The 17867-nt window shown below is 44.0% G+C and overlaps 1 protein-coding gene across 1 annotated transcript; it reads right to left on the bottom strand.

Annotated features, from left to right (window-relative positions):
* Positions 1 to 318: 318 nt before the first annotated feature.
* On the bottom strand, positions 319 to 7740 carry ccn4b (cellular communication network factor 4b). The gene is made up of 5 exons (XM_052510143.1): positions 7534 to 7740; positions 4368 to 4644; positions 3031 to 3285; positions 2576 to 2769; positions 319 to 2218 (listed from the first exon to the last, which is right to left on the bottom strand). Exons 1-5 carry the CDS (start codon positions 7579 to 7581, stop codon positions 1913 to 1915), a joined length of 1080 nt encoding a protein of 359 aa, XP_052366103.1. The 5' UTR covers positions 7582 to 7740; the 3' UTR covers positions 319 to 1912.
* Positions 7741 to 17867: the final 10127 nt, after the last annotated feature.

Below are 17867 nucleotides of genomic sequence, written 5' to 3'. Positions count from 1 at the left end.
AGCCATCTGTGACTACTGTCTGGCTTTTTGTATGTGATGGATCAAATTGACGACTCCTTTAAAGCATGAGACGTCTGTAATACATAAAGACTGTAGCTATCAGTGATCCTAAGATGACGCTTAAATAAGCCCTGAGATAAGAATGTGTATTCATGTTTGGTCAAATCTTTCAAATGATGAAAAACAGATTATATTACGATTTAAATTATATAGAAATGCAATGTATGTATAGTACCACTTTGTATTAAAGAAATAGCAAAAAAAAATGCAGAAATTATTTTTACAAAATTTATTTGAAAAGATTTGTCACGACCCAAATCTTAATACTTTGTATTTATTTGAACCAATCAAATGTGACTTCCTGGATGAGTTTGTTTGTTGTTTATGATGACATGGATATGGTACATGGTTTACTAGAGTATTGACCAATGAAATAAATGACAACACTTATTGAGCTGATCTCAATCAATAAAAAGTTGATACACTTTTAACCTCGTAGAGCTCAAATAATAACTGACTTGACAAAGCAGACATTGAGACAAACACTTATTGTTCACTAAGAGTCAATGGAAATCAATGCAAAACTGAGAAAATCTTCTCTGATATACTGTATGTACACTTTGCAGTAAACTACAAAATACTTCAATACTTGACTAAATGTTTGGAGCACAACAGTACATACACAGTAAGCTAAATGACATGACACAAAGAGAGGGAAACGGAAGAGTACACAACAGGATGACCACTCGAGTGGTTAATGCCCTAACTTGGTAGAAGATTATCCCCATATGAATATGATGCATAATTACAATAGGTTGGACCCCTGTGTCCTACTATGGTATCATCACAAATACATGATCAACTTCCGCTAATATACTGAGTGTACAAAACATTCCATGACAGACTGACCAGGTGAATCCAGGTGAAAGATATGATCCCTTATTGATGTCACTTTGTTAAATCCACTTCAATCAGTGTAGATGAAGGGGAGGAGTCAGGATAAAGGAGGATGTTTAAGCTTTGAGACATGGATTGTGTCTGTGTGCCATTCCTAGGGTGAATGGGTAAGACAAAAGATGTCAGTGCCTTTGAACGGGGTATGGTAGTAGGTGCCAGGCGCACCGGTTTGTATCAAGAACTGCAACTCTGCTGGGTTTTTCACGCTCAACAGCTTCCCGTGTGGATCAAGAATGTTCCACCACCCAAAGGACATCCAGCCAATTTGACACAACTGTGGGAAGCATTGGAGTCAACATGGGCCAGCATCCCTGTGGAACACTTTGGACACCTTGTAGAGTCCATTCTCTGACGAATTGAGAATGTTCTGAGGGCAAAAAGGGGGTGCAACTCAATATTAGGAAGGTGTACTTAATGTTTTGTACACTCAGTGTATATTTAGATTGTAAAACAACAACATACCTTTTCCCTTCATTGAATGGAGGATAAATAACTGATAAACCCTGTGTATTATTATTATTATTATTATTATTATTATTATTATTTTATCAAGATCATAATGAAGAGTTTGGGCAGGGTTCAACTGTTCTTCAATCCTACTCCTGGGGACCTTAGAGGTGTGCAGGCTTTGTTCCAGCCTGGTACTTCAACATCTAATTCAACTAACCAACAAATCATCAATCCCTTTATTCCAAGGAATGTAAAGCTGGAGTCAATAATAACCTAAATGAACCTGTCCTCTGCTCAGTTCTCCCCAGTCGAATCCTACCAAAGACTCTAAAAACACTTGGCATTCAGCATTCAGGAGATGTATTTGGGTAAAAGGCCCCGCGGCAGACTAGTGTCTTACCCAGGGGTTGTACTTGTACACTAAACTACCTCATGCTACAGAAACAGGAGATGGTCTCCTGCCCTGTGGGCCGTACGTTCAGGCTCGGACAAGGCTGCTCAGTTGTCAGTTGATGACCTCATTGTGGTCGTAGTAGTGCTCCAGCTCAGAGAAGATGTCGTTGGGGTTCCTGCAGCTGAGGTTACAGAAGCAGGCGTTGATCCACATCACCTGCCATGTCAGAGTGTCTCCGTTGGGACACTGGAACTCCACCTCGATAGTCTTGGACTTGTAAGGGATGCAGCAGCGATCGTCTGTGGCCACGCAGACACCACAGTATTTTGGACGGTAGGGCTTCTTGCTGTTGCAGCCTGAGATTGTGAAGTTCTGCCTCTGCTCCTCCCTGTAAATGTTCAGACACTTCTTCCCTGGCTGAGGAGTTCATAGGTCAACATGGGTCAGGATCAACACTTGAGTGGTTGACATGTGGAGTCAGAATACCGTTACACTGTCAAAACGATGTTCAAACTGTATTGAGAAAACATATGTCACCCAGTTGACTTTAAAACCATGTTCATATGCACAATACATGAGTTGATGAAGTTGGGCCTGGTTTCATTGAAAGCCAAAGTGAGAGATATTGTGTGCGTCTATAAAGTGTACTACTGTCGACCAGGGACCAACCTATTCCCTATAGAGTGCACTACTTTTGACCAGAGCCCTATGGGTAGTACACTTTATAGGGAATAGGGTGCCATTTAGGGCACAAGCCACGACAGATGTTCTCACCTTGATGTGCTTGGTGATGTCCACGTCACAGGGCCGGATGTTGCAGAGGCGCGACTCCTTGATCAACTCACACTGGTCGTTGGCGTTGGAGATCCTCAGGGACAGGCCACGTCCACAGGTCTTGGAACACGGGGACCAGGAGGTTGTCTGGGTAATGCAGTTCTTATGCCAGACCTCATTGTGGCTGGCACGCACTGCCATGTCAACAGAGGAACAGACTCCTGATTAGGGATGCCAAATTCTGGTAAATTCCCCCCCAAAAAACACCCAGGTTTTCCAGAAATCCTGGTTGGAAGATTCCTGGATTCCCTGCTTATTCCTTTCTGATTTCAGGAATATTCCAAACAGGTTTTCTGGGAAACCAATGGGCCCCATAGTGCTCTGGTCAAAAGTAGTGCACTACATAGGACACAGGGTACCATTTGAGATGCATTCCATAGACTGTAGTAGTGTACCTATCTCTGCATGCCTGGGGTCTGCCTTGCGCGTCTTCCTGGGCTCGTCACAGATCCACTGCTCACAGCATCGGCCCGGCAGTTTGAACCGCCTGGGCGTCTGGCACCACACCCGGGGCGGTTGGGAGTCCGTGCAGAGCGGCACACAACCGATGGCGCCGTTTACACACAGACAGCGGTACTTACAGCTGGGTTGGAAGCTCTGACCGTTGCGGTAGATCACTCTGTCGTACTCGCAGCCTGTGCCCACCATGTCTGTTTGATACATCATGTCAAATGATAAGAATCAGCGCTACACAGTAAAGTATATCCCCTATAGGTTTACATAGGAAAACAAGAAGCGCGTTATAGTTGAGACTGTTCAATGTCGGCATTCCAGCTCTAAACGCCGTCCTCAAGAAAGACCCGTGTCAATGCACTGTGGCACACGAAGAAATGCATGCATCAATTCAGTTGTCGAATCAGATCAACGTCCATTCTCATTACTGTATCTATATTTACAAACGGACTTCACAGCACAGATGGAGATGGTACAACGACACAACTCAAAGAGGAAAGTTATCTGACTTCACAGCACAGATGGTACAACGACACAACTCAAAGAGGAAAGTTATCTGACTTCACAGCACAGATGGTACAACGACACAACTCAAAGAGGAAAGTTATCTGACTTCACAGCACAGATGGTACAACGACACAACTCAAAGAGGAAAGTTATCTGACTTCACAGCACAGATGGTACAACGACACAACTCAAAGAGGAAAGTTATCTGACTTCACAGCACAGATGGAGATGGTACAACGACACAACTCAAAGAGGAAAGTTATCTGACTTCACAGCACAGATGGTACAACGACACAACTCAAAGAGGAAAGTTATCTGACTTCACAGCACAGATGGTACAACGACACAACTCAAAGAGGAAAGTTATCTGACTTCACAGCACAGATGGTACAACGACACAACTCAAAGAGGAAAGTTATCTGACTTCACAGCACAGATGGAGATGGTACAACGACACAACTCAAAGAGGAAAGTTATCTGACTTCACAGCACAGATGGTACAACGACACAACTCAAAGAGGAAAGTTATCTGACTCCACAGCACAGATGGAGATGATACAACGACACAACTCAAAGAGGAAAGTTATCTGACTCCACAGCACAGATGGAGATGATACAACGACACAACTCAAAGAGGAAAGTTATCTGACTTCACAGCACAGATGGAGATGATACAACGACACAACTCAAAGAGGAAAGTTATCTGACTTCACAGCACAGATGGAGATGATACAACGACACAACTCAAAGAGGAAAGTTATCTGACACTTACAGGCACATACTCCTTTTTCGTACCTCGGCTTGTCCACGCTGTAGTCACAGTACAGTCCCTTATGGTAGTCACAGACATCCGCCTCGTTGCAGGTCTCCCCCACCTGCTTGGAACAGGCCTTACAGCAGTCACAGCCGTCCATCAGCACACTGACCCCTGGCGGACACAGGGGGGCGCTCTTGGCACACTTGCACGGCCATTTGCAGTACGCTGTACGGTTATACAGCTCTATGGTCGCCGTCAAGGGAGGCGTGGCTGTGGGATGTTGGGAAAAGACCTGTAGGATGGACAGAACAACATTTATGAAATACTGGGTCATACAGGTGGGTTGGTCTTTGGCATGTCAATCTTGTTGTGCTATTCCTGCAAACCCACAGAGTGAAGACCAGCAGCAGCTCCAGGTTCATCATCACTACCTATGTCATTGGTCATGTGCACCAACAACTAACATCCCCTCCTCACACAGCCAGTATAGTGATACAGTAGACAGGGGTTATGGGGTCACCCAGCCAGTATAGTGATACAGTAGACAGGGGTTATGGGGTCAACCAGCCAGTATAGTGATACAGTAGACAGGGGTTATGGGGTCACCCAGCCAGTATAGTGATACAGTAGACAGGGGTTAAGGGACCACCCAGCCAGTGTAGTGATACAGTAGACAGGGGTTATGGGGTCACCCAGCCAGTATAGTGATACAGTAGACAGGGGTTATGGGGTCAACCAGCCAGTATAGTGATACAGTAGACAGGGGTTATGGGGTCACCCAGCCAGTATAGTGATACAGTAGACAGGGGTTATGGGGTCACCCAGCCAGTATAGTGATACAGTAGACAGGGGTTATGGGGTCACCCAGCCAGTATAGTGATACAGTAGACAGGGGTTATGGGGTCACCCAGCCAGTATAGTGATACAGTAGACAGGGGTTATGGGGTCACCCAGCCAGTATAGTGATACAGTAGACAGGGGTTATGGGGTCACCCAGCCAGTATAGTGATACAGTAGACAGGGGTTATGGGGTCACCCAGCCAGTATAGTGATACAGTAGACAGGGGTTATGGGGTCACCCAGCCAGTATAGTGATACAGTAGACAGGGGTTATGGGGCCCCAGCCAGTATAGTGATACAGTAGACATGGGTTATGGGGTCACCCAGCCAGTTTAGTGATACAGTAGACAGGGGTTATGGGACCACCCAGCCAGTATAGTGATACAGTAGACAGGGGTTATGGGGTCACCCAGCCAGTATAGTGATACAGTAGACTAGGGGTTAGGGGTCACCCAGCCAGTATAGTGATACAGTAGACAGGGGTTATGGGGCACCCAGCCAGTATAGTGATACTGAAGACCCAGGGGCAGGGGTCACCCAGCCAGTATAGTGATACAGTAGACAGGGGTTATTCCTTAGCCAGTATAGTGATACAGTAGACAGGGGTTATGGGGTCACCCAGCCAGTATAGTGATACAGTAGACAGGGGTTATGGGGTCACCCAGCCAGTATAGTGATACAGTAGACAGGGGTTATGGGGTCACCCAGCCAGTATAGTGATACAGTAGACAGTGGTTACATTGGAATGGGGCCTGTAGTTGCATTCACCCCAAATGTGTTGTGGAAGGAAGTCGTTCTTCCAGGAACATTTTTAACAGTAGTACAAGACATCAGACCACAGCAGGTGGAAATATGTTTGATTCCAGAGGGAAACTCTGACACATTTCCAAACTAAGGCCAGGAGTTCCACCACCAACCTAAAGATGAACATAAAGGTGTGTATGAGGCTGCAGTGTTGTAGACTGAAGATCCATGTAGGGCAGGGATCACATGCAAAACATACCCGTTTGTTCTTCCTTAGTCGTTACATTTATTGAATTCAATCTAGTTCAGTCAGCCCCATGGACACAAATACCAAATTGGATCTAGTGGTTTGGTTTCCCCTTATAAAGTAATCCATGGGACTAGTGACTGACAGAAATACATCACTTTCAGGCCTGGGTCATTTAACCACACCTACCAAATAACACACTTCAAACTATATTAGTCAGAGACAGTACTGAGGTAGTACCTGACCTGTCATTAGCTGAGCTAAAATGAGAGACTGGAAGAGAGAGTGAAGGAAAGAGAGAGTAGAGCTAAGAGGGGAAGAGAGAGTAGAGGAAAGAGAGAGTGGAGGAGAGAGTAGAGCTAAGAGGGGAAGAGAGAGTAGAGGAAAGAGAGAGTGGAGGAGAGAGTAGAGCTAAGAGGGGAAGAGAGAGTAGAGGAAAGAGAGAGTGGAGGAGAGAGTAGAGCTAAGAGGGGAAGAGAGAGTAGAGGAAAGAGAGAGTGGAGGAGAGAGTAGAGCTAAGAGGGGAAGAGAGAGTAGAGGAAAGAGAGAGTGGAGGAGAGAGTAGAGCTAAGAGTGGAAGAGAGAGTAGAGCTAAGAGAGGAAGGGAGAGTAGAGGAAAGAGAGAGTGGAGGAGAGAGTAGAGGGAAGAGATAAAGAGAGAGTAGAGGAGAGGGAAGAGAAAGAGAGAGTAGAGGAGAGGGAAGAGAAAGAGAGAGTAGAGCTAAGAGAGGAAGAGAGAGTAGAGGAAAGAGAGAGTGGAGGAGAGAGTAGAGGAAAGAGAGAGTGGAGGAGAGAGTAGAGGAAAGAGAGGAAGAGAGAGTAGAGGAGAGGCTAGAGTAAAGACAGAAAGAGAGAGTAGAGGAAAGAGAGAAAGAGAGTGGAGGAGAGAGGAAGAGAGAGTAGAGGAGAGAGTAGAGCTAAGAGAGGAAGAGAGAGTGGAGGAGAGAGTAGAGCTAAGAGAGGAAGAGAGTGGAGGAGAGAGTAGAGGAAAGAGAGAGCGGAGGAGAGAGTAGAGGAGTGCCCAATCTTAGCGTTTCATGACTGTCTAAATTTCAGCGCTAGCACAGAGACAGATTCTGAGTAGGTCTATTGTATGATTAACATTGACAACACGATAGTAGCCCAGTGTCAATGCGAAACCAATAATGGGTAATTGGCACCGCGCGCAAAAAGTCTGTGTTATTACGCAATTACATAATCTAATCTGGATAGATGTGCACAACCTGCGATCATTTATATGTCTCATATTCTTATGATCTGTAATCCATAACCTGTAATCTTGAAAACCATAGATAAAATAAATCAAAAGTTAGTATGAACGTTAGAATTAAATCAAATAAATCATGTTACCTGATGAGTGCTGGCTACTATTAGAATCCACGGCAGAAGCCACCTCATTACGAGATTCCAATATCAACTTCATTGAACCCAGAATGAGATTCTTGGAAAAATATAAAAAATAGAACGTATTCCACGAGCTCAGATTGTTGCAAAACCGCGCCGTGCAAATGACAGCCAGCGCCGGTCAACGCTCGCTACAAGTGAGTCCTTCTGTCTGACGTCACATTTCGGGACAAACCCTGGAGTTTAGCTTTGGTGGTTTTAATCCCTTCCTTTTCTTCAGTCTCCACCTCTCCCTCCTCCACACACAAACAAATATTTTAAAAAGCTTGGGCTGACCAACAAAAATAAATAGTTCATACAACATAACATCATCTTCCTTAAAGCTTCTCTGTATGTTGATTTATTAATTAAAACTATTTTAAACAAATTCAAACCAATCAACAAATGAATCAACCAACCAGCAAATAAGGTGCCAGCCAGCCAGCCAGCCTGCCAGCCAGCCAGCCTGCCAGCCTGCCAGCCAGCCAGCCTGCCAGCCTGCCAGCCTGCCTTAATCATAAATTCATTTCATAGCCCAATAAAATGTCCAAAACCCCAATTTAACTCACACATAAACTTGAAGAATAACCTTGCACATAAAATATGTGCTTTTAATAATCCCAGTCAAAGGTCAACTATAAACTTCACTCAAACAGTCACTTCTACAAGCAGATGCTCAAATACTTAGTGAACCATCGTTGTTGGGTTTTCAATGAGATGTTGAATTGAACACTGCAAAGGGATAAAAGCACATGTTGTATAGGATTTAACTAAACCACATATGGGCTTTCATTTCTTTAACATGTACAGTACAGCACTGGGTAAACAAAGGTATACTTTGGACAAGGACTACTGTGTTTGTTTATGAATATACATTTTGATGCAGCAGGGTAGACTAGTGGTTAGAGCGTTGGACTAGTAACCGGAAGGTTGCAAGTTCAAACCCCGAGCTGACAAGGTACAAATCTGTTAACCCACTGTTCCTAGGCCGTCATTGAACATAAGAATTTGTTCTTAACTGACTTGCCAAGTTAAATAAAGGTTTTTTAAAAAGTCATTGTTATTTATTTCCAGTCTTGGATATGGGGGGCTTAGTAGCTCTGGTACTCTCAAAGAGGCTCAGCGTTCAGGGTTAACAAGCCACACAGGCACCCTGGACCAGAGCTAAGAATTTAGAAAATACAAGAGGAATACTGTTTTAATCTTAAAATGTTTCGAGAGGAATACTGTATTAATCCTCAAAAGGTACAAGAGGAATACTGTATTAATCCTAAAAGGTACAAGAGGAATACTGTATTAATCCTAAATGTTACAGAGGAATACTGTATTAATCCTAAAATGTTCAAGAGGAATACTGTATTAATCCTAAATGTTACAGAGGAATACTGTATTAATCCTAAAATGTTCAAGAGGAATACTGTATTAATCCTAAAATGTTCAAGAGGAATACTGTATTAATCCTAAAATGTTCAAGAGGAATACTGTATTAATCCTAAAATATTACAGAGGAATACTGTATTAATCCTAAAATGTTCAAGAGGAATACTGTATTAATCCTAAAATGTTCAAGAGGAATACTGTATTAATCCTAAAATGTTCAAGAGGAATACTGTATTAATCCTAAAATGTTCAAGAGGAATACTGTATTAATCCTAAAATGTTCAAGAGGAATACTGTATTAATCCTAAAATGTTCAAGAGGAATACTGTATTAATCCTAAAATGTTCAAGAGGAATACTGTATTAATCCTAAAATGTTCAAGAGGAATACTGTATTAATCCTAAAATGTTCAAGAGGAATACTGTATTAATCCTAAAGGAATACTGTTCAAAATGAGAGAATACTGTATTAATCCTAAAATGTGTTGTATTAATCAAAATGAGGAATACTGTATTAATCCTAAAATGTTTAATCAAAATAGAGAGGAATACTGTATTAATCCAAGAGGAATACTAAAATCCTCAAATGTTCAAGAGGAATACTGTATTAATCCTAAAATGTTAGAGAGGAATACTGTATTAATCCTAAAATGTTCAAGAGGAATACTGTATTAATCCTAAAATGTTCAAGAGGAATACTGTATTAATCCTAAAATGTTAGAGAGGAATACTGTATTAATCCTCAAATGTTAGAGAGGAATACTGTATTAATCCTAAAATGTTCAAGAGGAATACTGTATTAATCCTAAAATGTTAGAGAGGAATACTGTATTAATCCTAAAATGTTAAGAGGAATACTGTATTAATCCTAAAATGTTCAAGAGGAATACTGTATTAATCCTAAAATGTTATAGAGGAATACTGTATTAATCCTAAAATGTTCAAGAGGAATACTGTATTAATCCTAAAATGTTAAAGAGGAATACTGTATTAATCCTAAAATGTTATAGAGGAATACTGTATTAAACCTAAACGGTTCAAGAGGAATACTGTATTAATCCTAAAATGTTCAAGAGGAATATTGTATTAAACCTAAAAGGTTCAAGAGGAATACTGTATTAATCCTAAAAGCAGATGATGTATCCTCAATAAAGTGAATGATATCCTATGATAATCAGACTGGCCAAACCTCAGTAGGGGATTGGGCATCCAGCAGGATATCTCTAGCAGAGCTCTGTACCCAACAGAGTAGATTCAATGATCTAGATAATTACTTTAACCTTGTGGTGTGTCTAATAAATTAAAACACACAACTAAAATCCACCCTTTGTCCTTAAAGCAGTTCTAGAAAATTACCAGGTGGGTTTTGGTATCCTATCTCATTGTTTAATCATTGGATGTAGGCTGTTACTAATTGATGCTGAAAGGGTTGTTGCTTTTTGGAGAATAAAGGTGTATAAAGTGGCTGGTATCCTGGCAGGTTTAGAAGATGCTGTGTCCAAAATGGTATTCTATTCCCTACCACTTTTGACCTGCATGTAGGGAATAGGTTGCCATTTGGGGACGTAGACAGAGAGGATGGGAAATCCCTCATTTAACTGTAGCTAACCTGTTGACCTCTCTGATGAGGACCGTGAACCCTCGGAACACTGACCTGTTGACCTCTCTGATGAGGACCGTGAACCCTCGGAACACTGACCTGTTGACCTCTCTGATGAGGACTGTGAACCCTCGGAACACTGACCTGTTGACCTCTCTGATGAGGACCGTGAACCCTCGGAACACTGACCTGTTGACCTCTCTGATGAGGACTGTGAACCCTCGGAACACTGACCTGTTGTCTCTCTGATGAGGACCGTGAACCCTCGGAACACTGACCTGTTGACCTCTCTGATGAGGACACTGACCTGTTGACCTCTCTGATGAGGACCGTGAACCCTCGGAACACTGACCTGTTGACCTCTCTGATGAGGACCGTGAACCCTCGGAACACTGACCTGTTGACCTCTCTGATGAGGACCGTGAACCCTCGGAACACTGACCTGTTGACCTCTCTGATGAGGACCGTGAACCCTCGGAACACTGACCTGTTGACCTCTCTGATGAGGACCGTGAACCCTCGGAACACTGACCTGTTGACCTCTCTGATGAGGACCGTGAACCCTCGGAACACTGACCTGTTGACTCTCTGATGAGGACCGTGAACCCTCGGAACACTGACCTGTTGTCTCTCTGATGAGGACCGTGAACCCTCGGAACACTGACCTGTTGACCTCTCTGATGAGGACCGTGAACCCTCGGAACACTGACCTGTTGACCTCTCTGATGAGGACCGTGAACCCTCGGAACACTGACCTGTTGTCTCTCTGATGAGGACCGTGAACCCTCGGAACACTGACCTGTTGACCTCTCTGATGAGGACCGTGAACCCTCGGAACACTGACCTGTTGACCTCTCTGATGAGGACCGTGATGAGGACCGTGAACCCTCGGAACACTGACCTGTTGACCTCTCTGATGAGGACCGTGAACCCTCGGAACACTGACCTGTTGACCTCTCTGATGAGGACCGTGAACCCTCGGAACACTGACCTGTTGACCTCTCTGATGAGGACCGTGAACCCTCGGAACACTGACCTGTTGACCTCTCTGATGAGGACCGTGAACCCTCGGAACACTGACCTGTTGACCTCTCTGATGAGGACCGTGAACCCTCGGAATACTGACCTGTTGACCTCTCTGATGAGGACCGTGAACCCTCGGAATACTGACCTGTTGTCTCTCTGATGAGGACCGTGAACCCTCGGAACACTGACCTGTTGACCTCTCTGATGAGGACCGTGAACCCGCGGAACACTGACCTGGTGACCTCTCTGATGAGGACCGTGAACCCGTGGAACACTGACCTGGTGACCGCTCTGATGAGGAACACTATCACAAGCACTGATATTTGTTGATTGGGAGATCGTGGATGCATCCCAAATGGGATTAAGGGCACTACTTTTGACCAGGGCCCATATGGCTCTGGTCAAAAGTAGTGCACTCCATAGGGAATAGGGTACCATTTGGGATGTAGACCAGCCTGCAACACCAGTTGCATCATAGCATGGCCTCTTGAACTGGTAGTTGAACTAGAGGAGGAGAGGTGTGGTAGGCTGAGCATGAATCTGTCTAGAGGACAATGAAATGTGTGGTAGGCCTAGCATTAATCTGTCTAGAGAACCAGGAGAGGTGTGGTAGGACTAGCATTAATCTGTCTAGAGGACATGGAGAGGTTTGGTGTGGTAGGCCTAGCATTAATCTGTCTAGAGGACAATGAAATGTGTGGTAGGCCTAGCATTAATCTGTCTAGAGAACCAGGAGAGGTGTGGTGTGGTAGGACTAGCATTAATCTGTCTAGAGGACATGGAGAGGTGTGGTAGGACTAGCATTAATCTGTCTAGAGGACATGGAGAGATGTGGTGTGGTAGGACTAGCATTAATCTGTCTAGAGGACATGGAGAGGTGTGGTGTGGTAGGACTAGCATTAATCTGTCCAGAGGACATGGAGAGGTGTGGTGTGGTAGGACTAGCATTAATCTGTCCAGATTACATGGAGAGGTGTGGTGTGGTAGGACTAGCATTAATCTGTCCAGATGACATGGAGAGGTGTGGTGTGGTAGGACTAGCATTAATCTGTCTAGATGACATGGAGAGGTGTGGTGTGGTAGGACTAGCATTAATCTGTCTAGAGGACATGGAGAGGTGTGGATGGACTAGCATTAATCTGTCCAGATTACATGGAGAGGTGTGGTGTGGTAGGACTAGCATTAATCTGTCTAGAGGACATGGAGAGGTGTGGTGTGGTAGGACTAGCATTAATCTGTCCAGAGGACATGGAGAGGTGTGGTGTGGTAGGACTAGCATTAATCTGTCTAGAGGACATGGAGAGGTGTGGTGTGGTAGGACTAGCATTAATCTGTCTAGAGGACATGGAGAGGTGTGGTGTGGTAGGACTAGCATTAATCTGTCCAGATCACGTAACTCATTTTTATTTCTCTGTTCATCTATTTGGCATCCATGAGGTGGAATGTGTACAACGTACACAGAACAGTGTAGTGTGTGTGAGCGCCAGGAACAAAGCTTAGCTACGGTCATATAAGGTTAGGGCCAGCTCAGTCAGTCTCTACAGTAGTAAACCCTATAAGGTTAGAGCCAGCTCAGTCAGTCTCTACAGTAATAAACCCTATAAGGTTAGAGCCAGCTCAGTCAGTCTCTACAGTAGTAAACCCTATAAGGTTAGAGCCAGCTCAGTCAGTCTCTACAGTAGTAAACCCTATAAGGTTAGGGCCAGCTCAGTCAGTCTCTACAGTAGTAAACCCTATAAGGTTAGAGCCAGCTCAGTAGTAAACCCTAACAGTAGTAAACCCTATAAGGTTAGGCCAGCTCAGTCAGTCTCTACAGTAGTAAACCCTATAAGGTTAGAGCCAGCCCTCAGCTCAGTCAGTCTCTACAGTAGTAAACCCTATAAGGTTAGTAGCTCAGTCAGTCTCTACAGTAGTAAACAGTAGTAAACCCTATAAGGTTAGAGCCAGCTCAGTCAGTCTCTACAGTAGTAAACCCTATAAGGTTAGAGCCAGCTAGTCAAGTAGTTATAAGGTTCAGTCAGTCTCTACAGTAGTAAACCCTATAAGGTTAGGCCAGCTCAGTCAGCTCAGTCAGTCTCTACAGTAGTAAACCCTATAAGGTTAGAGCCAGCTCAGTCAGTCTCTACAGTAGTAAACCCTATAAGGTTAGGGCCAGCTCAGTCAGTCTCTACAGTAGTAAACCCTATAAGGTTAGAGCCAGCTCAGTCAGTCTCTACAGTAGTAAACCCTATAAGGTTAGAGCCAGCTCAGTCAGTCTCTACAGTAGTAAACCCTAAGGTTAAGCTCAGTCAGTCTCTACAGTAGTAAACCCTATAGCTCAGTCAGTCTCTACAGTAGTAAACCCTATAAGGTTAGTCTCTACAGGCCAGCTCAGTCAGTCTCTACAGTAGTAAACCCTATAAGGTTAGAGCCAGCTCAGTCAGTCTCTACAGTAGTAAACCCTATAAGGTTAGAGCCAGCTCAGTCAGTCTCTACAGTAGTAAACCCTGTAAGGTTAGGGCCAGCTCAGTCAGTCTCTACAGTAGTAAACCCTATAAGGTTAGAGCCAGCTCAGTCAGTCTCTACAGTAGTAAACCCTATAAGGTTAGAGCCAGCTCAGTCAGTCTCTACAGTAGTAAACCCTATAAGGTTAGAGCCAGCTCAGTCAGTCTCTACAGTAGTAAACCCTGTAAGGTTAGAGCCAGCTCAGTCAGTCTCTACAGTAGTAAACCCTATAAGGTTAGGCCAGCTCAGTCTACAGTAGTAAACCCTGTAAAGGTTAGAGCCAGCTCAGTCAGTCTCTACAAAACAGTAGTAAACCCTGTAAGGTTAGAGCCAGCTCAGTCAGTCTCTACAGTAGTAAACCCTATAAGGTTAAGGTTATGGCCAGCTCAGTCAGTCTCTACAGTAGTAAACCCTATAAGGTTAGAGCCAGCTCAGTCAGTCTCTACAGTAGTAAACCCTATAAGGTTAGAGCCAGCTCAGTCAGTCTCTACAGTAGTAAACCCTATAAGGTTATGGCCAGCTCAGTCAGTCTCTACAGTAGTAAACCCTATAAGGTTAGAGCCAGCTCAGTCAGTCTCTACAGTAGTAAACCCTATAAGGTTAGAGCCAGCTCAGTCAGTCTCTACAGTAGTAAACCCTGTAAGGTTATGGCCAGCTCAGTCAGTCTCTACAGTAGTAAACCCTATAAGGTTAGAGCCAGCTCAGTCAGTCTCTACAGTAGTAAACCCTATAAGGTTAGAGCCAGCTCAGTCAGTCTCTACAGTAGTAAACCCTGTAAGGTTAGGGCCAGCTCAGTCAGTCTCTACAGTAGTAAACCCTGTAAGGTTAGAGCCAGCTCAGTCAGTCTCTACAGTAGTAAACCCTATAAGGTTAGGGCCAGCTCAGTCAGTCTCTACAGTAATAAACCCTGTAAGGTTAGAGCCAGCTCAGTCAGTCTCTACAAAACAGTAGTAAACCCTGTAAGGTTAGAGCCAGCTCAGTCAGTCTCTACAGTAGTAAACCCTATAAGGTTAGGGCCAGCTCAGTCAGTCTCTACAGTAATAAACCCTGTAAGGTTAGAGCCAGCTCAGTCAGTCTCTACAAAACAGTAATAAACCCTGTAAGGTTAGAGCCAGCTCAGTCAGTCTCTACAGTAGTAAACCCTGTAAGGTTAAGGCCAGCTCAGTCAGTCTCTACAGTAGTAAACCCTATAAGGTTAGAGCCAGCTCAGTCAGTCTCTACAAAACAGTTAAGGGCCAGCTCAGTCAGTCTCTAAGGTTAGTACCCTATAAGGTTAGAGCCAGCTCAGTCAGTCTCTACAGTAGTAAACCCTATAAGGTTAGAGCCAGCTCAGTCAGTCTCTACAGTAGTAAACCCTATAAGGTTAGAGCCAGCTCAGTCAGTCTCTACAGTAATAAACCCTATAAGGTTAGAGCCAGCTCAGTCAGTCTCTACAGTAATAAACCCTATAAGGTTAGAGCCAGCTCAGTCAGTCTCTACAGTAATAAACCCTATAAGGTTAGAGCCAGCTCAGTCAGTCTCTACAGTAGTAAACCCTATAAGGTTAGAGCCAGCTCAGTCAGTCTCTACAGTAGTAAACCCTATAAGGTTAGGGCCAGCTCAGTCAGTCTCTACAGTAGTAAACCCTAGCCAGCTCAGTCAGTCTCTACAGTAGTAAACCCTATAAGGTTAGGCCAGCTCAGTCAGTCTCTACAGTAGTAAACCCTATAAGGTTAGGGCCAGCTCAGTCAGTCTCTACAGTAGTAAACCCTATAAGGTTAGGGCCAGCTCAGTCAGTCTCTACAGTAGTAAACCCTATAAGGTTAGGCCAGCTCAGCCAGCTCAGTCAGTCTCTACAGTAGTAAACCCTATAAGGCCAGCTCAGTCAGTTTAGGGCCAGCTCAGTCAGTCTCTACAGTAGTAAACCCTATAAGGTTAGAGCCAGCTCAGTCAGTCTCTACAAGGTTAGGGCCAGCTCAGTCAGTCTCTACAGTAGTAAACCTTATAAGGTTAGAGCCAGCTCAGTCAGTCTCTACAGTAGTAAACCCTATAAGGTTAGGGCCAGCTCAGTCAGTCTCTACAGTAATAAACCCTATAAGGTTAGGGCCAGCTCAGTCAGTCTCTACAGTAGTAAACCCTATAAGGTTAGGGCCAGCTCAGTCAGTCTCTACAGTAGTAAACCCTATAAGGTTAGGGCCAGCTCAGTCAGTCTCTACAGTAGTAAACCCTATAAGGTTAGGGCCAGCTCAGTCAGTCTCTACAGTAGTAAACCCTATAAGGTTAGGGCCAGCTCAGTCAGTCTCTACAGTAGTAAACCCTATAAGGTTAGGGCCAGCTCAGTCAGTCTCTACAGTAATAAACCTTATAAAGGTTAGGGCCAGCTCAGTCAGTCTCTACAGTAGTAAACCCTGGGGTCACTTGGACTACTAGAGGGACCTCATGGGGACCCCTACCTTTTAGACTATCTCTTGTTCTCTCCTTTTGAGCAACTGGCCAAAGTGGTGAATTATCCGGTGGGTGAAAACATTCAAGAATGTGACATACTGTGGGGAGAACAAGTATTTGAAACACTGCCCTCACCTTCCTCATGATCATTGATGCCCCACGAGGTGAGATCTTACATGGAGCCCCAGACCGAGGGTGATTGACCGTCATCTTGAACTTCTTACATTTTCTAATAATTGCGCCAACAGTTGTTGCCTTCTCACCAAGCTGCTTGCCTATTGTCCTGTAGCCCATCCCAGCCTTGTGCAGGTCTACAATTTTACCCCTGATGTCCTTACACAGCTCTCTGGTCTTGGCCATTGTGGAGAGGTTTGAGTCTGTTTGATTGAGTGTGTGGACAGGTGTCTTTTATGCAGATAACGAGGTCAAACAGGTGCAGTTAATACAGGTAATGAGTGGAGAACAGGAGGGCTTCTTAAAGAAAAACTAACAGGTCTGTGACAGAATTCTTACTGGTTGGTAGGTGATCAAATACTTATGTCATGCAATAAAATGCAAATTAATTACTTAAAAATCATACAATTTGATTTTCTGGATTTTTGTTTTAGATTCCGTCTCTCACAGTTGAAGTGTACCTATGATAAAAAATTACAGACCTCTACATGCTTTGTAAGTAGGAAAACCTGCATAATCAGCAGTGTATCAAATACTTGTTCTCCCCACTGTATATGACTGAAAGAGGAAGTTATGACAAACATTATTGAAGTGTTGGTTTATGTGTTAATATGTTATAGTATATATTTTGGAACATTCCTAGAGGAGGGGCATCCTGGAAAAAGTACTTAGTTGCTCTTGGCCTTTGTTTGGTTTGAATAGTCATTGGTATGAAAAGAAAGGCAAGCATTCTGTTAGATTAGTGAGATCATTCGTTGTTATTACTACTCCCCCCGGGGCTATGAACACCTGGAATTGTCCAACAATCCACTTTCTTAAAACGCACAAAGGCAGCATCTCAAATGGCACCCTAAATAGTGCACTACTTTGGACCAGGGCCCGTATGACTCTGGTCAAAAGTAGTGCACTAAAATAGTAGGGTACACTATTGGGACGGAGCCAAGTGAAACAAGACTTCACACGGATGGAAGTTTCTGGAAACTTTCACCAAACGTACACTTGAATAAGACAGTTGTTTTACACCTCTATTATCAGTAACTGACTCTGGAGATTCTCCGATTCGACTCCATTGAAGTAATGTCTCCTTGGTTACCAATCCCAGCACACAGACCCAAATGAGCTAGTTGACTTTAATGTTCAAGCTATCACGAGAGAAGACCTGATTACTACTCTAGACGTGAAGAACGTATAAACAACACCACAGACTTCAGGAG

This window comes from Oncorhynchus keta, unplaced genomic scaffold (genome assembly GCF_023373465.1).
Source record: "Oncorhynchus keta strain PuntledgeMale-10-30-2019 unplaced genomic scaffold, Oket_V2 Un_contig_540_pilon_pilon, whole genome shotgun sequence".
NCBI lineage: Eukaryota > Metazoa > Chordata > Actinopteri > Salmoniformes > Salmonidae > Oncorhynchus > Oncorhynchus keta.
The sequence above is the reverse complement of the archived record's forward strand: the minus strand, read 5'-3'. Positions and strand labels throughout refer to the sequence as shown.

Coding starts and splice junctions, on each gene's coding strand:
- ccn4b (XM_052510143.1), bottom strand. CDS start 7,581: ATGAGGTGGCTTCTGCCGTGGATTCTAATAGTAGCCAGCACTCATCAG. Junction 4,645..7,533: donor TAGTAGCCAGCACTCATCAG/GTAACATGATTT, acceptor TCCATCCTACAG/GTCTTTTCCCAACATCCCAC. Junction 3,286..4,367: donor CGAAAAAGGAGTATGTGCCT/GTAAGTGTCAGA, acceptor TGTATCAAACAG/ACATGGTGGGCACAGGCTGC.